Consider the following 20,485-nt stretch of genomic DNA (forward strand, 5'->3'; position numbering starts at 1 on the left):
AGGTAAGTATATCAGGGTCGTGAAATATAAACGTTCAAGGGTCGTTAATAGATAGCGGTTAGGGCGATCCCATTGCATACAGGGGTACTTGAAATGCAGGGAAAAAAATCAGGGGCATTATCAACTCAATCCATGCAATTGGAAAAGGATATTTATAGTAAGAGTACAAGTTTCTTTATATTATACACTTGAGGGTTCATCTAGCCGGTATTATTTTAATAAATAGGCAGTCGATGGCATTTTTAGGTTTAGTCTTTATACAGCGAGGATAAGTTCTGAAAAGCAGTTAGTTTGTCATGTCACTTGATATAATGGGTCATTCACCAGGGATAAGAAGATCTTATACTCACATGAAGGTCTATGTTGACAGGAGGGTCTTTAAACAGAATATGATGCTGAACCAAAAAGATTGCGTCAAAGAAAATAGTGACCTATGTTCGGTTAGTGTCTGAGACCTGGAAGAGAAAGAGATTTGGTGAAAAAATCGCAAACAAATAAAACTAAATCAAATCAGTCGCACATATACTTACAGCCGCCAAAGCCAACTTGACAGAATTATTCCAAATACCAGACATATCATTTCTGTTGTATGCATCAAGAACAAGCTGACAGAGAGAAAGAAGACTTCCTGCTATATCATAACGTACTGACGTCATGGACCAGCCCTTAGTTGAACGTCTCTTATGATTGTAAATGACCTGAGGAATGTATTTAAATGCACTCATGACGACCTTAACATTACCGAGGATGGTAGCCACATCTAGCATTTGCAAATGGTACGGATTGTCGACGGTGTGAGATTGGATTCCTAGTGCATACAAGATCATGCCAATAGAAGTTACTGAACCACCTATTAACAAGTACTTTGTGATTCTGCTCAACACCTGTCGATGGTGTCTAGTGTAGCCAGCCCAGTAAAGCTGATAAACTGTGTATAGCACGACAGCCAGCCCATGATACGCATATACCACATCATTGAACCTGACTAAAGGGAACTTGAGTTCTCCATTGTTGGATAAAGTATGTCTTTGAGCATATTCATTGCGAACCACCACACTGAAATACAATAATGACAAACTGAATGCATATGTTAAGTAGCCAACTGCGTTTAGAATGACAAAATCCACTGACATGCCCTCTACAGACCTCAGCTGTCGATTAAGTAGCACTGGCGGGTACAGTGAAACACTCTGTAATTATGTTAGAGCCATTGAACAACAAAAATACTCCTATTTAAGACTCCAGACCACGGGATCAATCGCCAAAATAATCTCATTCTTCAGCTCTGACCGTTCTAACCAGACAGCCGATATTTGATCTGAAAACAAGCTTAACTCGTACAAAACCCTTACAAATCCCAGTAATTATCTTACCCATAGAATGACATATAACCAGCCTATCAGGCCCGACAGAACCACTAGAGCGCCTGCCATTTGTGCCTGTTTGTGCTGTGGAGCTTAACTCTAACTTGGATCGTTTTTAAAACACACGTCCGCTGCACATGCACCGGCTCACAGACGCGCTTCGACACCTGGCGTATCGGCACATGCACCCTGCCCATTAAGCCGTGCGAGCTAGTTTTTCCGAGGGGACCCTTTGAGTGTCTCCGGCGGCAGGAGCTCTGTCCCAGAAACCGTGGCTCCTCTCGCTACGCTCGAGTCGGTACGTTCACGGTCTCAGTAATCTACTGCGAAGCAGGAGTCGCGGGGTCTGGGGCAGAACCCCAGCTGTAGGAGGCAGTCAAGAACCCCTGGGTCGGTGCTAAGAGGCATAAATAGATTTTCGCTAGATGGACTATATATAAATCAATAGTGGTTCGTGGGTATCGTCGGTGGGGGTCGTGGCATGTAGGTGCCGTCGGCCGAGATGAAGCCACGCGAGTTTGGTAGTGGTGGAGGTGGAGGTGGTGGAGGACGGTATATTGGCGTCATTTGGTAGGCCGGAGGGGGTTGCATGGGTGGATAGGGTGGTGGTTGTTTTTGTGAGTTGATGAGGTTTTGAATTCTTCTTCGGTGCATGAAATGTCGTCGGATCCCTGCGAATAGAATTGACGCCAAAAACAAACCTCCAAGACCAGCGGCAATTCCAATAATGACGGCCTGGTGTCGTTGTAGCCATCCTTCTCCGAATGGTGTGATGAAGGTGGGGCCTGAATGACCACTACCACCTACACAGTTTCCTCGTTGACATTGACCAGTTCCTTGGCATGGTGTGCCATCTAGGAAATTTTGACTGGTAGTGAAACAAGTATTGCCAAATCGTGGATCTACACATGACAATTGACACGAGCTGTCGTCGGCACATGCTTTCGTCACATTGAGCACACTGCCATCAGAAGTCACTGAACTGTTGCCTAACAATGTCACACACTGCTGGTCTCGTGAGGTACAGTGGCCAGAAATACACGTTTGGCCAGTCAATCCTGGAGCGTCACACGATTGACCATTAGGAGCACGGACGTTTGGAGGACATGTTGACGAATTGCCGGTACAGAACTCAGCTGGATCACAAGACCCCTGTGAAGCTCGGCACAAGGTTGTTGAACTAGCAAATTTACAGTCCTGACAGCACGATTCATTAGCAGGGTCACATTGAGAGCCAGCTGTGAACTTACAGGTCAGTGGGTCGCAACATGTATTGTTACCACATCCTTCAGGACCACCACAATCGCACTCCTCACCTTCTTCAACAATTCCGTTGCCACATTCGTTGCTAGTAACGAGCTTGACACCAGTGTTGGACGTCAAACATGTCGAGTTTACCGAGTTTCGACCAAGGGCTCCACATACGTTGCCCTGTGTACACTTGCTAAATGAATCCTGAGACTCTGAAGATACCGGGTTCATCAAGAACTGAGCACCAGCATCACATGAAGAGGCTGATAATGGACAGCATTGAGAAGTCGCTTCCAGATTCTGTGCACAAGTGTCGCTATCACAGTCATGTACTGCACCATATGAATGGCCCAATTCATGTGCAAGTACTCTCCAATCCAGTGACGTACGGGAAATTACGTTAGTTCCAGCTGTGAATGTATTGTTACCGGACTCAGAAGCGGTGCTGACACATGCCATACCGAGCCAGGAAATGCCAACAATAGACCCCTGAGAGCAAGAAGTCAACAAACTCCAAGTGGCAAGCTGGTCATCCGACCTCTGTCCACGCCATTCTGAAAATAGTGACAGTCTGTTGCCGATGTTGTTATTCTGTGAAGATGAACAGTTGAAGTTCCAGGCATCTTTAGTTCCTCCTGGATTATCAGGACATCCTTGAGAAATATTTACCATATACACCTGACTCAACCCAAGTGTAATATTGAATGCACTTTCAAAAGCGTGCGATGCAGTATTGACAATATTGATAATATGCGAGTTTGCTTCTGAACTGCTGTTAAAGCCGGCCAGGAAATTGCAGTCAGCAGCAATTCCCATTAGAGCCACTTCTCTTGGAGACGGACATCCTGCTGTGTCGCCAATGCTATTCTGCAAATTGGCACCACTAGAGAATCCTGAATTACCACCTGTGTCGTTATTTGTATCCGAATCGTTCGATGCTCTAGGAAATATATTGCTCAACACTCTGTCTCCGAGAAATCCTTTGGTTTGAAAAGAATCAACATCACGCTTCTGATGGTTGGTTAAACGAGTGAAGTCTTTATCGGACAATGTGAAGGTTCTACTAAGTCGCATATCAAAATCTCTCCACACAACCAGACGGCTATCTACTGTATCCAGAAGATCGTACTCCTCATCATACCGGTTTCCCAGTGTCTGCTCCATAGCCTCGAGTCTGTTTAAATGATAAATAGAACTCGGTACACCCAAACCTTCTTCATCGTCGACTTTCCAAGCCCCTTCAACAATTGGATCAATGCCGTCCTCATGAACCACAATTCTAGCCCAGCCAACTGGCCTATACTGATGAATGAGATTTCCCGTAGTGGGTGAGATAAATGCTACTCTTCGATATGCTGTGCCTTTAAAAGCCCTGGCTTTGGTAGACGAACTATCTTCTACAAAGTCCGGATGGGGGACTATTTTCCCTTGTTCGTCCGTAGTTACTACTTGATGACTAGTAACAGCAGTATTCGGTTCGAGAACCAGTTTAAATTGTAACACATCCTCGGGCACTTCGGGAGCCCCGCTGACTAGAGACTCATTTCTAGTCAGATAACTGTATAAACCTTCCGACTCGAATCCAAAAGCTTGTTCATTTGGATCTGTAATGGCCCACCATCGCCGTCTCAAATTGTGCAAGTGGTTAAGAGATGGAATCTCGACCGTCAGAGTGAACGGATCATCAGCAGCGACTCTATGATTATCAGTCTCAATTGATATTCTGCTTACTGAAGACAAGTGTGATAAAGGCCGCAGTCGGTCAACTGAGGTCGACAACGCCAAATGAACGGAAATAAATAAACATATCAACGATGCCCAAGAGGGCATTTTGAAAGATGGTTGATAGTGATGTGATGTCGAATGATAGAAACTCCGAACTAAGTTTCAAAAATAAATGACGGAGTAAATAACAATAAATAGCTCACTCTACCCCAGACGGGTCATAAGCAGAGTTTATGGATAAATATGGAGATGGAACTTTGGCGTACCAGATTTCGCCTCTTCGCTTACCAAAGCGGAAACACTTGAAATTTGAACTCACAACAAACAAACCTTTGCCAGATCAAACTCGTAAAATATAATCAAGACACAATTCTCATGCAATATAGTCCAATTGCCAATTTCCAATTTCCGGCTTCTGAAAAAATACTTCAGTTGCCAATACACCAGCAAATTGAATGGTGACTTAGTCAAAAGCACCAATGCGGATTGAGAGAGAAATGTAGTAGATCTACCACTTGTAAGAAGTCGTTGCAATGAAGAATCTGTCGTGGTTATCAAAATGCTTTAAACACCCACTGTAAGTTCTAATAAAATGCCCGAACCAATACAACCCAATACCGGAGAACACACACACACACACACACAAAAATCCTCTCAAAGTATGATCCGGCCCGCAATCTAATAAACAACTTTTTGCCGTATAAACCTATTTATTTATACCCTAAAATTATGGTAAAGGTTGGTAAACCTAAATTTAACGGTTGAAGCAGATCCGATCGAAATTGGGTTTCAAATTAGATCACTAAATCTTGAATCTCGTATACGGCGGTCACAACCCGATAAAACGACAATTCAACGCACAAAGACTGATACAAGCAACGGAGATACTAGCGGTTTAGTAAAAATCTAGATCAAGTCCGTTGTTGATATTTCAGAGAACAGTTCCTATTACGGAACGATGCAGGGAGGGGCCAAGAGTGTGCAGCGGAGGGGCAGCCAGTCTCTTGAGGGGAGGATGGGCATGAGGCACAGCAGCATGGAAACCTTGGCGCTGACGAAGGAATCTGTAACCGCAGTGGGTGTGAATAATCCGGTGGCTCTTGGCTTGGATGAGTAATTGTAGAAACTTCCGGACTAAACAGCCACAATTCCGCAACCTGGCATTTCCGACATTTGAATCGACAGATTCACTAGCCCTGCTGGAGCCCGCCCCGCCTCAAAAAACCCCGAGCGTGGCTGAGTTAACCTCAGCCCGCATGACAGCGCCAATTCAGGGTCCGAAATGGCAGTCGATCGTTTCCATACGAACAGTGACGCAATGGACCGATTAGTAGCGGACTTGTCCTGTACGAGCGACCCCGCCAAGACCACACTGGGCAGTGACCGACACACGACAGCTGCATCGCTAGATATCCAAATGCAGGCTACAACGGCCGACTGACACCCTCTGTTTCAAATCCAAGCCAAGAAACAAACCCTTTTTCACGGGTTTGGTCATTGGGTGGGTCGGGGGTGTGCCTCCGGCGGCTGGGGCTCCGCCCCAGACCCTGGTTGTGCTCCGCTTCGCGGAGCGGCTGGGACCGTGGCGGTCCGACTCGAGCGGAGCGAGAGGAGCTGCGGGGTCTGGGGCGGAGCCCCAGCCGCCGGAGGCAGTCCTCCGACTGCCCCTCATCTGTCTCGTTCGAATCAATTGTGTATGTTGAGAGACGCCGCACAGACCGCGCATGCCGCTGTCCGATAAGATAAGGCGTCGGTCGGTACCATAACTGGCTGGATTGAAACCATCAGGCTTGTAAGCACGCTGTGTGTTCTTGATTGGATATATTAAAGAAGGTGGTATCGGGCATATCTGGTGTTTTGGAAGTGTACATTCTTTTGTAGTTAGCTCGGTTTTGTTGTTGCTACGCTTGTTTTGTTCGATAGACGTTCTCTATGGCTTGAGCTAGCTATTCACAGCAATGTTCGTCGATTGGATGTTGTTGCCTCTCAGCTGTCTCGGTTATTTATCTGTCGTTCTAGGAGCTACTCCTGATATTTTTGTTAGTACTAGTGGTGGTGTTAATATTAGTGATTTCAAGTCTTCGTTTCCTCATGACACTATTCCTGATTATATTCTGAAATATGCTCCCGTCGTTCATTTATATTCCGAGGAGAAATACTTGCCATACGATATAAATGAGTATGTGAAACATTTCGTTGTTCGTGACGAAACTGGCCAAATGGTCGCTCCTGTCCCACCTGTCACTCCGTTTACTATAGGAGATGTCGTTTATTCGGTAAAGAATGCGCTTGGTGGCCTGTTTTTGTCATCATCACCACAAGTACCCCTGAATACTGCACAAACACAAGGAGAAGCACAAGGACAAGGACAAGAAGATGAAAAATCTGCTGAAAATGGCGATGAAGATAGTAATCCTCCTGATATATCTCCTTCAAGGCCGTTGTCGGGCCTGCGTGAGCTGGCGGAAATCTCGCATTCCGTTCAGACTCGCAAGCTCGATCCTAATAATCTCTTTCTGTCTGCAGTTGAAGACTACTCTGTAGACCCCGACTGGATCACTGGAAGAGGCAATTTGCCCAGTTTTGAGGATGATAAGATTGCTAATGCTCCTGCTGTGCTTATTGTAGTTGATAAGGGCGATGGGATAGTAGACGCCTTCTGGTTTTGTTTCTATTCGTTTAATCTCGGTCCGTTTGTCATGGGTGGCGGTCCGTATGGAAATCATATTGGCGATTGGGAACACTCGCTAGTTAGGTTTAAAGATGGTGAACCTGTGTTATTGTGGATGTCTGCTCATGGCGGTGGTTCGGCTTATGATTTTGGTGCTTTGGAGAAGCTCAACACCGACAGTAACCGACCTGTGCTCTTCTCTGCTCGTGGGACACATGCTAATTATGCTACTGTAGGCCAGCATTCTCATGATATACCCTATCATATGTTATCTGATTTCACGGATAGGGGTCCTTTGTGGGATTTGTCTAAAAATTATTTGGCTTATACATATGACGGACACGAGGTACGACTGGCTAATGGATCGGATCCTGGTCGAGAAGACGAATATGGCGACTGGCTTAATTATCTGGGTCACTGGGGCGATAAAAAGCTCGCTCCGGAAGACCCTCGTCAGCGCTACCATCCTTTTGAATGGCTCATGATAGACGGACCCCTGGGACCACTGGCAAAAAATCTGCTGAGACGGGATCCATGCCAAAGATCGAAATGGTGGAACTTCTCGAAATCCTGTCGTATTAGACACCGACTGCTTATGGGTGAAGGCATCGAAAGTGAAGGAGGCGGATGTGCCCGTGCTCTGGACGCCATCGGACCATACTGGCTGCAATGGCTGCTTCGTGTGGTTACATCTGGCGGCTTTGGATGCTATTTAGTCGACCGCATTTGGGGTTAGTGGCCATTTATTTATTATATTTATTTTATTGGTTGGAGAATATCTGGTATTTTTGGGAGACTCCCCGTTCTGCCTCCGGCGGCTGGGGCTCTGCCCCAGACCCCGTGGTGCTCGCTTCGCGAGCAGCGACTGTTGGTCCTGTTGAGTTTATATTTCGCTATTTTAGTACTTCTAAAGTCATACAGCTTCAATTTTGTCGATTGGGGAGAAATTTTATAAGCAGTGGATCTGCGTGGCTATAGTTATCACACATCTCTTTTAGGTGGATACTGTGATTTTCAATTAAATAAAGTTAAAAAACGTTGAACCCCACCATGCAGCCTTCCTAAATTAAACAGATGCGTATCGCTTGACAGAGATCGACATAGTTTATCTTCTGCCTTCCCAAATTAGCAAGTGGATAGCGAAGTTTCATTCATAACTGTATAATATTAATATATATACATATACATATTTCTCATCCAAATTTCATAACGTGAATATTCAAAACATAATCTCAACTTAGTAACGTACAACAATTCATAAAACAAAAATCTGCTTAGACTGCAAACTTTTAAACGCGAGAACCGCCTTGCTCAGCATCCTCGACAAACTCAACATCTTGCTTAGCATCATAAGCGTTTTGAACAGCACTCTCACGAACCTTGGCATTGTCAATAGCAGTTGGAGCACCAAACAAAGTGTCCATCTCCTCAAGAGCAAGACCGGTAGTCTCAGGAAGGAACCAAACACCAATGCAGTTAAGGAAGTTGAATCCCATGAAGAGCATGAAAATACCCCATCCAAGAGACTTCAAAGCATAAGGAGAGAATTGGGTAACAACAAAGTTGAACAACCATTGAGATGAAGCACAAAGGGCAACGCAGTACTCTCTGATACGGTTGGGGAATATCTCAGAAGCATAGATCCATGGAACTGGGCCCCAACTAAAGCAGTAAGCAGTAACATAGAGGTAAATGAAGACAACCATGGCATAAGAAGCAGATGACAAGACAGCAGAATCGGGATTAGGAGGGTGAGTCTTGAGCAAGACACCAATAATAAGCATGAAAAGACCCATGAAGAAACCACCCACGAGAAGACACATTCTACGACCGAATCTCTCAATAGCGAACAGACAAAGAGCCATAGTCATGACCATCTTGACAACACCATAGAGACCAGTAGCGAAAAGACCAGTTGAAGTACTAGAGATACCAACAGCTTCGAAAATTTGTGGGGCATAGTAACCGATGGCATTAGTACCACTGAATTGTTGAGCAGCCATTAAAGAGAAACCAATGATAGCACGCTTGCGGTTTCCTGGAAGGAACATCTCCTTCCAAGTAACACCTCCAGTAACTTCAGTCTCGTGAAGAAGAGCTTGGTAAATTTCTTGGTATTCAGCTTGAACTTCAGGGCTTCCAACATCCAATCCTCTCATGTAAGCAAGGTTAGCAAGAGCCTTGTCATCTTCACCACGCTTAGCCAACCATCTTGGAGACTCCTTCAAGATAATGGTACCCAAAATAAGCAAAACAGCAGGAATCATTTGCACACCCAAAGGAATACGCCATTGTGAGTTAGGATCATTCACGCGCTCATTGACTCCATAATCAGTCCAGTACGAGATAGTGACACCAGTAACAATCCAGAACTGCCAGGTACCCATCATAGTACCTCTAATCTTCTTGGGAAGCATTTCAGCAACATAAGTGGGAACACAACAAGTGACACCACCAACACCAAGACCAGCAATAACACGACCAACGTAAAAGAGAGGCAAACCACCAGTACCAGCGATTTGCATGACAGCACCACAAAGGAAAACAATAGCAGCGAAGATCATGGATAATCTTCTACCAAATCTTTGACAGGCAGGAGAGATGAAAAGAGCACCAAAGAAACCACCGGCTTGAAGAAGAGATACGGCATTAGAAGAAACCGCACTAGAGTTAGAAGCTGTGACATGGAAGTGGTCCTTGAATGATTCTAAACTGAGAATACCAGAGATAACACCCGAATCATAACCCCACATCAAACCACCAGAACAGGCGACACATGTTGTGATGATAGTACGGATAAGACCCGTTCTATTCAACTTTAAAGTTGTGATATCAAGAGTTGGAGCAGGTTGAATAGGATCCATTGTGATAGTTTTTCTGATCTTCTTATGAGTTGAAAAAGGAGAGAAGAAAACCTGTTTGTCAATCCAAATTTAAAAAAAGACTTGCCAAGGACCTCCTATTTATATAGATCTAGCAATTTGATAAAAGTTGTAACCTACTCAGATGCATCAGATCAGATGGGAACAGGTAATCTCCATGCCGATCTCGAGATGCGTGGGGGAGAAGGTGCGGGGTATAGGGTGGGGCAAAGGAAGACGTGGAGGGGCAAAAACAGTACCTACTGTTACCGTTGGCAAAAAAAAAAAAACTACTACTACGACAACCCCACTAGTGCCAATATCGTTTTAGTGATAGTTGTTTAAATCCTTGCTTAACAGTTTGTATAGCCGTTTAATACCTGGCTAATTTTCCATGGTGCCGATATCATCGGTGGGGCTGAGGGGTAATATGAGATCATCCGACCACTCTGGAAGAAATAAATGTCTCAGAATTTAACAACGAGCTTTTCTACCCTATTAGCGATCGTACAAGAATCCCTCAACCATTGGTTTTGTGGACATTGTCTTAGTCTCATGCGGGGTGCTATGGGCTACCATCATAGAAGCTGATAGCGAATCTTCAGGGATGGTTGATGATCAAAATACACTTTTCCAAGGTTTAGGATACTGCCTTGGCCGATATGTGGAAATCTTGTCCCACGGCCCATAAGTGGACTACCCCCTCCTTTTTTCGCTAGGCCCCCCGCCTGTGTTTCTCATTTTTTTACTAGCCCCCCACGGCCGTGTGATATAAGCAGGCTGTTCTAGTACTGGGGGTTGCAGGTTGCAGTGAACGAACACTATCCTGCATGTGCCCCCACGAATCGACCTCAGTTCGACCTGAGAGCCTATAGTCAGTAAACACTGAGACATTATGATATTACCACCATGAGTTTTGACTACGTGCATCATTCGAGGGAGGGTACCAAAGTGGGGTTTTGTCGAAGCAAACTGGTTCAGACCTGGTAACTTGACAGCCTGTGTTAGTTCATGTTTGACATCTGAGATTGTTCTCTCTATTGACTGCTATCAATAGCATCTAAATAGTTTGCTGTTTACTAGAATTTGTTTACTTATTTAATGTATAATAGTTAGTTAAAAAAATTGACTCATATCATCACCGGGTTCCGGCCGTTGGTTGATCTGAGATCCTCTGGATCAATAAGCTGGTATAGTTTTTCCATGGATGAGATGGCGGAAAAATCATCGCCCCCTCTGCACTATTGAAGTGTAACTACGTTATCGATGGCTTCCCCACTTTCCTCGGCGAGGTAATTGGAATGGGCCTACGGATAATAATGTATGGATCTGCACCTAGATATAGCGGTCGGATTCCTGTGATGGTTTTGAAACGTGGGAATCAAATCGTGGGGGGCACTTTAACTAAGGGGGTAGGCCTTCAACCTTTGAACGTCTATGACGCGTAGCTGCTTAAAACTTGATGGTTACACTGTAGATCGGCATCGGCTTTGAGTATGGTCCGTTGAAATCATTGGACTTTTGAAAAATGGGGGGGTCAATGATTTCGATAAAATAGATATTTTTGATAGAAATAGATAAAGTCGATATATATCACACGACCAAGCTTTTATACGCTTTGAACTTTGTTTATGTGAAATTTATTTTTGATTTTAATTTTGTATTTTTGCATTTACATTTAGTAAATCTACAAATTAGCAATGGTACGAAATTTTATTGTCAGGAATTAAGCCGAATAGCTGAGCACTCTATGAATATCCTCCTGAATGATGGATTGGTTATATTGTTAGTAAGGTTGTTATCGTTCTCATTGATGAAATCTATTGTGACGTTTAAATTTCACTGGTCTCGTCTATGGGATTATTCTTGGTCTATGATTTACGATAACATTGATAAAATCTATTATGACGTTTAAATTTCACTGGTCTTATCTATGGGATTATTCTTTGTTTATGATTTACGATAATATTGATAAAATCTATTGTGACGTTTAAATTTTATTGGTCTTGTTTATGGGACTATTCTTTGTTCATGATTCACGATAACATTGATAAATATCATCATCTCTAGTCGTTCCAAATACACTACTAATCGATGAAAGGAGCTGATGAAGTGGTTGGTGTAGTGGTTAGAGGTATTTATATTTGGTTTCTAATAGCATTCGAGATGTTGGAACGAAATTATCAACAAAACTTTTTTTAATATTCTCAGTTAATGTATCTCAAAAACAGTTACCCCTAGTTCTATATGGTCAAGAAAACATTCTTACTAGCTTCCCATATTTTCTCTTAATACCCAATTTTAATATCCAGGTGTGGTTGTATGTTATTTTAATTTATTACGATTCCCAGAGGTGACTAAGCATTTTCTTGGTTTTCAGTGACTGCCTAGTGTCGATGTCAAACTTCGTATACTTCCCGCTGCGATACATAAAAATCAAAGAGCCATGATCCTATTCAAGTTCACTTCCTTGTATTATCTATTCAGCCTACGTTGTTTTCGTATATAACCTTTGAAGCTTCAAGGTTTGTTCTGCTTGTCAAGCTTACCCTTAACATAAAACTAGCGACTTGTCTAAATTAGGCCAGAAACACATATGCTGTAGATAGTGTTTTCTTCTCTTATTTTTCTTCTCTTGGCTATAAATACTAGAATTCTAGAACGCTAAAAGATAATAGTTCTCCGTGGCAAATAATGGAAAATGTGGAATTCTACACTACTAGACTGAAATGAATACTAAGTATTATAGCCACTCATTTTCGTCTGATTTACTTGACCGACTAAAATCTATTTGTAGCAAATAGTCTAACTTTTTTTTTTTATTGAGCGAAATTTGACCTAGAACACTGTCTTCGGCTATGGTCAATGCAAAGCTCGGTTGATATGCACTGTACGTATGCGGACTGCAACCTTAACTAACAGACTATCCGATTTTGGTGGCGACCACCTTGCATGAATCATGGGGTCGACCGTTAGTGCGAAGGTTAGCAATCTATATCTAAAAACAGCAGTTCGAGGGTAACTGGTAGGCGATAAGATTATACGGAGTTGATATTTGTTCTTTCGATTAAACTCAATATGCCGTCAACCAACTGTTAGCATACCACTATCAGGACTGTCGAATTTATGAACAAAACCAGATTTTTAAAATATCGCGAATATATAAAATACGGTTAGCGGAAGCTGGGTAATGGGAATTATCATTGATAAAGTTTAGATTGAGGCATGATCGATAGCTCGAAGTCGTCGGCCAAAAGGCTATGCTATATAAAAGAAACGAGGGAGAGAGTCAACTGCAAACAGACTTGGGATGGTCCTGTGATTAATGTGACCGACCATAGCTAGGTTTTTCTCTTAGATGATCCTGTTAGATTTTTTTCTTGGTTAAAGGGTTCTCTTAGAATGTCCTGTTGAGCTCTCCTATTAGCTGTCCTTTTGGACTGTCCTGTTAGACTGTCTTAATTTTTAACTTCTTGTCTTGACTTTATACATATGTACCTAAAAAAACTGTGACGGTCTGCTGTAACTACTAGCTACATAGCCTACCAAACCCAATACCTCATTTCATATATATACTGACCAAATATTATGCCCTTATCCCCTTCCAAAGTCCTACTTCACGATTGACCCGCCACGACTCCCGAATTCCGAATATTTAAAAGTGGCTTGGCTTACTAAGAATATTCAAAAAGTCCAGCCCTAGTTGTGGCTCATCACCGTAAAATTTCATGTGTTTATGCAGTGATGCCCGAATGTCGCCATCTGGAACTGACGCAACATCAGGAAATGACGCTATCACAGCCATACAGCTGCTAATGGGTGCATAGACCATAGTCATTGGTTGACTTTGCATACATAATGCCCCAAAGCCGTCAATGCAACGATCACATACCAAAATAGAGCCTAAAGTTGATAAGAAAATGTTAAATTAGCGTCCTTTCCTCGCTCCTGCCGTGCGAGGGGGTGTCTATACGAACCCAGCAACCAGATGGAATTAGGCAAGAAATAAGCTATACTAAGCTCAACGGCTTATTATCTGTCCTTCTGGGTAAGGAGCTGCAAGAGGGGTAGATTGGAGACGTACCCTAGCGGCTTTACTATCAGTGAGTATATATAGTTTGGAGTACCTCAGTAGATAGTAGATATATGCATTTAATTGTGGCTTGACCATTGTTCGGTCTGAAATTTGATTTTCATTATTCAAATTGAATTGATATCGACTTTATAAAAAGTCGTGCGGTTGTAGGTGGAGGGCCGATTTTTTTTTTGGCTCCGTTCCGCTATCTGATCGTCAGAAGATAGCAGGGCTGGAACCGAGCTGTATCGGAGGCGTCGAGCATATTAGCATCTGCAGTTTCTACCGAAAGTAATCCTTTTTTTTTGTTGTACCATTAGTTTTCTTTCGACATAAAATTCGACGAATTTTCGTGGTTGGTCGACAAGAGTCGAGTATTAACTCGCAAATATTTTTATTCAAAGTTTTGAGGTAAGCCGTGGCAAGGTTTTATTAAGTTTTTATCTTATCTTTTAAACTAGCCGCAAATAAGAGGTCCTGGTCATATAGTGAACAATTTTTAGTATTGTTTTTAAGAACTATTGGCATTTTAAGAAATCAAGGATCAATACTGAGGGGCATTAGCTGGAAATTGAAATATTATTTTTTGCTAATATCTGTTGAAGTGTTGAAATAACTTCTCGTCACGAGCTGACACTATTTTCCCTGAGTTTTCAGTTTTAGTGCAGATCCACTCACAATGTATTCGGCAATAACGCCACCATCAGAGGCTTCGCCATCGATATTGGCGACAGCCAAACATTTTCTCAAAGCTCAGGCTAATGCGCTGATATATTTGTCTTCACTTTATGATTCGGATCAAACAGCTCAGGATCAGTTCTTCTCTTCTCTACAGTACATGTATAATGCAATTCTCACAAATGGAAAGATTATCGTGACTGGTATGGGTAAATCATTCAAAATTGCCGACAAACTGGTAGCCACCATGAATTCATTAGGTATCCATGCTGCTAGTCTACATCCTTCTGACGCTTTACATGGTGATTTGGGAGTTGTCAGGCCTTCAGATGTGCTGATTATGATTACTTCTTCTGGAACCACCCCAGAGTTGACGACTTTACTAAATCATATCCCAAGAGGTTTGGTTGTATTATGTTTAACCTGTAGTCCTCAATCTCCACTGGCAAAAGCTTCACATTCTGTACTATCAGCTCAGGTGCCGGATCATCTGTCTGAAGTCAATGTATACGGGCTGGCTGCTCCCACAATCACAACGACTGCATGCTTGGCTGTGGGTGACGCTATTTGCATTACTTTAGCTGAGATGCTTGTTGCTGATGAGAAAACTAGAAGGCGTAATTTTGGAAAGTGGCACCCCGGTGGGGCTATTGGCCAATCTTATATTGAAAATAAGACTTCTGTTGCGAATGGTGGTGTGGTAGTAACGACGGCGGTTTCTTCACCTCCACAATGTTCCTATGTTGATTGGTCTGATATTGGTATTATAGACTGTTCTCCAGACCAATGTGATGAGTTGAATCTCTTGCGAGCATGTGCTGGTACAAGTTGGGTGCTGTTTGAATCAACTCATCTTGCTTCATCGTCGAATCTTCTGGCTGGATTTCGAAATAAAGCTAACTTTGCTCAGCGGCTGTACAATAAGAGTGAATATATCGCTATTTCATCTCTACCGCGGATCTCACAATCACAACTACAAGCTGAGCAAGAGAATCTTCTGTCACAGATATATGTCATCACTGATAGTACTGACACGCCCATCGGGGTGCTTGACAGACGATAACACAATGATACCGGTCAATGGTTGGACAGCTATACAATCTTTGAGAAATTATAATGCGATTTTAAACTGAAATCTTATCCGTCGTGAAGAAAACTTTGTGTGGCAGAATTTAGCGGCATTTTTGAGGATCCTGCCAATGGTCCTTTGGATCAGTCTTACTCGTGTATCAAAATTATTGGCATATGCTACAGTATTAAAGTCACTCGACTCGTCCATCAACGATCATTACACTAAAAGTAGGCATGCTTGCTCATAAATAATATTTATTACTAATTACATAATCATAGTAGTCTTGCTAAGAACCTGACTCATTTTATCTACCATTGTACTCCGCTCTGCTTCAATGTCTTTTAATGCCAGTGCCACATTTCTGGTTCGGAATCCAGGGGGTTTAGCAAACAGTCCCATATCATCTCTGAATCGCTTAGTGTCACTGCTCTTTTCGGGTTCTTTCTCTGGGATGTACTTGTTGGCTATAATCCATCTATCGTCTGGGCTTTGGATACACTTCAAAGCATTGATGCAAACAGAATATAGTTCCATGATATAAATATGCTCTGGGTGCAAGTTGTCTGGGTCCTCATTATATGATAATTTAACTTGTTGTAATTGTGCATAGACAGCTGATGCAGCTTGAAATTGTTAGTCCCTGTTCTTCCAAATAAGATTCATAAACTATTAATATAAACTTACCTCCTTGATAATCACCACGTTCCATTTTCCATGAATAAAGCAGTTTATGATATGAAATCCTGGGAATGTCATCCGAATTAATTGCAGCCTTGGCTTCCAAAATCGATGAAACTATATGCGTCATGCCTACGAATGGAAGGCGGCAGAGTCTTAAACCGTCTCCATTGGCCATACATTTAATAAACTCTTCCAAATGTTTTTTCATCTCAACGGGAGGACATGAATTTAGATCCAGCTCCACAAGCGCATTGTACGCCTCATCATACTCTCTAAGGTGTAGTGCGCTTCTCAACAGAGTTGTAAAAATCTGATTCACCAGCTTATCTTCACCAAGAGAGCTAAATGCAAGCCCTTCAGCTGCCAGTTGAGCAAACTCCATGGCTTGTATATGAGCTCCAAGCGCAGCAGCAACTTGAGCCACAGCATTGTTATAGCAAACCAATCCATTGAAGAGGTTACCAGGTAACCAATAGACTTCACTAATCTTTTTTGCGATGCTTTTTTGCAAGTCTGTGATTTGATTATTTTCGGATGACATCCCAAGAGAAGCACTGTGTAAAAGAAGGGCACCCTTAGAAGCATCCCCAACTGCTAACAAAATATTTCCCTTGACAAATGTCGAAAATGGATCCGATGGCAGATAGATGTTGATAAATTCTATCAAATCATTGGTGTTTGCACTAAGAGACTCTTTAACTTGCAAAAACATATCAACTACCAAGTCAGCCATCTTGCTTTGGGTATTGGTGTTTATCCTTTTCCAAATAGATTCAAGATTGATAGAGCTGTTAGCCAGGTTTTGGCGTACAATGAATCCTTCTAAAAATGAAAGATTACCGCTGTTGCCATTAACATGACTAGAATCTGTAACTGTCAGCTGCTGAACAGCGTACACAAAAGAATCCTTGACCACTTCATCGGTGGAATCAGAAGCACCACTGAATTGGAGGTCCATAACAGCACTCAATGACTTGAAAGTTGATAAATAGCTTGGGTAATTGGCAACATACTCGCTGACTAAATCTGGTTGCGAAGAGGACAGTAGCAGTAGGACTATTATGTCAAAGGTGATAATACGGCCAGTAGAGAAAAAGCTATTCAGCATTGTGTTATGGGCGCTAGCACCCAATCTGGTAAGAGTGAGGGCATCTTCACGTTCGTTTTGCTGTGTATCGTTCGTGAAAAGCTCTAGTACCGATTGGATAACATTATCAAGAGCTGGTATATCGTACAGTGCAGTCACTAAGGACTCCAAAGAGTTTTCCGTGACTTTTCCTTCAAGAATGCTCTCATACATATATGCAATACGATCAGCAGTGAGGTATGATTCGCGTCTGTTGAATTGTTCTTTTAATGTAAACAATAAATCTGATCGCACTTCCTTAGGAAGGAATTTCCTGAACCTAACCAATGCATCAACGGTTCTCAGTATACCTTCTACCAAGGCAACTTCATTTTTTCTCAAAAGCGTAGAAATCACTTCTGTTTCGTACTTAGCAGGGAGTGCTGATCGGTTGAAATATATAAGCTCAAGTGCCGTCAAAGGTCTAATTAAAGACACACTTGAAGCCTTGACCAACGAAACTCTATCGGTATGTTCATCATATACAAGTGACAAAAATTCATGACCCTGTTTTTCCAATTCTGCACACAAGCGATCAAACCGAATCCATTGGAGATGAATATCTCGTTCGTAGGCTTCGAAATCTGGATTAAACGATCCGCCACTATTTTCTACCGATACTGCAGCTCCAACTACACGACATACTTGACCAATTAATGAGACATTTCTATCGCTCGAGTTCTGGGGGAAACCTCTATAGTGATCGGCATATACAGGAATGGCTGTTTTTATCGTTTCCTTCGAATATCCTGTAGGACCGAATATTTTGCGAATGAATCCTTCAGAATGGCCCTCAGATATAGTTGATTGTGAAGAGACCAAGCACAATCCTTCAAGATCATCTTTATCGTGTTCGCTCTCTGTCAAGCTCCAATATGGAGGGTTTGATTCGTCCTTGCCAAGATTTTTAGGAATGGTACAAGAAATAGTAACGGTACTAGTATCACTTTTCCAAGCAACGACAAGCAGCAGTTTATCACTATAAGATATGAGTTCGAAATCAGCAACAAACCAAATAGAGCTTTTATCACGTGGGGCTACGGGTACTATCTCGAAATCGGGACCCATCTCAACCAGTGATGGTACTTCTCCATCGTGATTGAGAGACCAAAACTTAAATAGGCCCTCATTAAAAGGCGTGTAAGTCACTAATAGACTATGCCGTAGCCCATGTGAGTTATCGTTATAATGATGGCCGAACGATACATGACGGGGAACTGCCGCAGATTCTAGATATAATGACGAGCGTGCCGGTCCTGGTTCATTCGGTAAATGTGCATCCAGAATGTTTTCAGCAACTACTGACATTGAATCCAAAGACCACACTTTGAAAGCTCGGTTAATCGATACCGTTACAATGTAACTTCCGGTATCAATTTTGGAACTTCTATTTGGTAGAGAGTCAATGGAAATGATGGTCTTGGCAGACAAGCTTGGATTTCCTGGGACAGTATTGGAGCTATTCCAAGGTAAAAGACTTGATAATGATAAGCCACGTCCAGAATCCTGGAATGGGTACCAAGAGATGTCTCCTAGGGGCGAGTCGCGCACAAATTTTGTCAATGCACCATCCACTGTAGATGCAATTAGCACTTTAGAACTTATTGCATGTAACAGGTATGGTTTACGAATATCAAATCCATAAGGAAATTTGATGCTTCTCCATAAATGAGAGTTCTCATCTGAGAGTTGATTAGAGTTGTTGCCAGAAACGATAAACTGATCGAACGGAATCTGTAGTGTGTACAGCAGACCTGGTTTTACCAAAATATCTATAACCAGATAATCCTTATCCTCACTCAATGCAATACACCTTTCAAAAATTGGTAATGGAAAATTCAAACGAATAGTCCTTAACACTGGCAATGCAGCTCCTTTGGTTCCAAGGTCAATAGCACTAAGTTCCAAAGTTGAAGTCTTCTGGAAAACTCGCCATAAAATCGACTGAGGAAATTTCTTGCTACCAATTGGTAAGCCTACATGTTTCCGCGTGAATACTGATCCAGTGGTAGCAAGCTGATCTCGATAATAGTTTAATTCAACGTCCGATTTGTGATCCTCCGAGTTTTGGCTGTTGGTCGAGTCGAGTGAACTAATATCCGCATCCGGTTGGGGCAGTTTCAATTCGAGCAATTGATTTGCATCATTGCCCGACTTATATACAACGCTCTCTCTTGAAAGAGTTAGAGTCATATCTACGAAAGCTTTGCCCACTAATTCCTCGCATAAACTGAAGTGACATATGCCCCGAATGTACGAAAATGTCGTGAAGTGAATTTTAAACTTCAGCCGTACTATTTTGGCCATGCAGTTAAGGATTTATGTCGGGCAATATAAGAGCAACAATTAATAGTGCGATTTAAAAGTAAATGAGAAATTTTCTCTCAATTGTTCTACTGCTATTGAAACGGTTTTTGTGAGTTTAATTTGCGACTTGTTATAATACTAATTGTTCTCTCTTTGAGAGGAGTGCTAAATACATACTATATAACGGGAATTTAACAACACTGGATGATAAAAGCTAAACTATTCCGTTTCAAGTTATTACAAAGGAAGCTCTTCTTTTCTATAAATCTAACGACTGGGTTAAAACAATAGTTAAATAATCAATTGGAAGAAATTCTGAACTCTCCATAGGTTGTCACGTGCCAAGTCTAGCGTGAACTTGCGTTGCTGCAGTAACGCGCACTCCAAATGTAAACAAACGTTGATCAGCAAACTCATTTTACTTCCTAACCTAGGATTCTAAACATACAAAGGGTAAATTGATTAAGAGCTAGACATAAATTCACAACGAAAAGCCAGCTAACTTTTTGAATCGGAGTTTGAATAATACTCACGAAAGTCACATATCGTTGACTGTCGCCAAGATTTATTATTCATTCGGACTGTCGCCAGTTCACAGATGACATCCGAGGTGGGCTCCCTCGAGTGGGCTCGAAGAGAGTCGTCCTATGCTCAGGACTTGTTATATTCAGAAG

General features: G+C 42.4%; 5 protein-coding genes across 5 annotated transcripts; 2 read left to right on the plus strand and 3 right to left on the minus strand.

Annotated features, from left to right (window-relative positions):
- Positions 1-1,805: 1,805 nt before the first annotated feature.
- AWJ20_1073 (uncharacterized protein) lies at positions 1,806-4,445 on the minus strand (the record flags this gene model as incomplete). The annotated part of the gene is made up of 1 exon (XM_018877924.1): positions 1,806-4,445. The coding sequence occupies one exon, from the start codon at positions 4,443-4,445 to the stop codon at positions 1,806-1,808; it is 2,640 nt and encodes an 879-aa protein (XP_018735278.1).
- Positions 4,446-6,313: 1,868 nt separating this feature from the next.
- Positions 6,314-7,747, plus strand: VPS62 (Vps62p; the record flags this gene model as incomplete). The annotated part of the gene is made up of 1 exon (XM_018877925.1): positions 6,314-7,747. The coding sequence occupies one exon, from the start codon at positions 6,314-6,316 to the stop codon at positions 7,745-7,747; it is 1,434 nt and encodes a 477-aa protein (XP_018735279.1).
- Positions 7,748-8,300: 553 nt separating this feature from the next.
- On the minus strand, positions 8,301-9,875 carry SNF3 (Snf3p; the record flags this gene model as incomplete). Its single annotated transcript, XM_018877926.1, has 1 exon — positions 8,301-9,875. The coding sequence occupies one exon, from the start codon at positions 9,873-9,875 to the stop codon at positions 8,301-8,303; it is 1,575 nt and encodes a 524-aa protein (XP_018735280.1).
- Positions 9,876-14,626: 4,751 nt separating this feature from the next.
- AWJ20_1076 (Polysialic acid capsule expression protein) lies at positions 14,627-15,688 on the plus strand (the record flags this gene model as incomplete). Its single annotated transcript, XM_018877927.1, has 1 exon — positions 14,627-15,688. One exon carries the CDS (start codon positions 14,627-14,629, stop codon positions 15,686-15,688), a length of 1,062 nt encoding a protein of 353 aa, XP_018735281.1.
- Positions 15,689-16,283: 595 nt separating this feature from the next.
- Positions 16,284-19,697, minus strand: AWJ20_1077 (uncharacterized protein; the record flags this gene model as incomplete). Its single annotated transcript, XM_018877928.1, has 1 exon — positions 16,284-19,697. One exon carries the CDS (start codon positions 19,695-19,697, stop codon positions 16,284-16,286), a length of 3,414 nt encoding a protein of 1,137 aa, XP_018735282.1.
- Between the last annotated feature and the right edge of the window lie 788 nt (positions 19,698-20,485).

Source organism: Sugiyamaella lignohabitans, chromosome A (genome assembly GCF_001640025.1).
Source record: "Sugiyamaella lignohabitans strain CBS 10342 chromosome A, complete sequence".
Classification (NCBI taxonomy): Eukaryota; Fungi; Ascomycota; class Dipodascomycetes; order Dipodascales; family Trichomonascaceae; genus Sugiyamaella; species Sugiyamaella lignohabitans.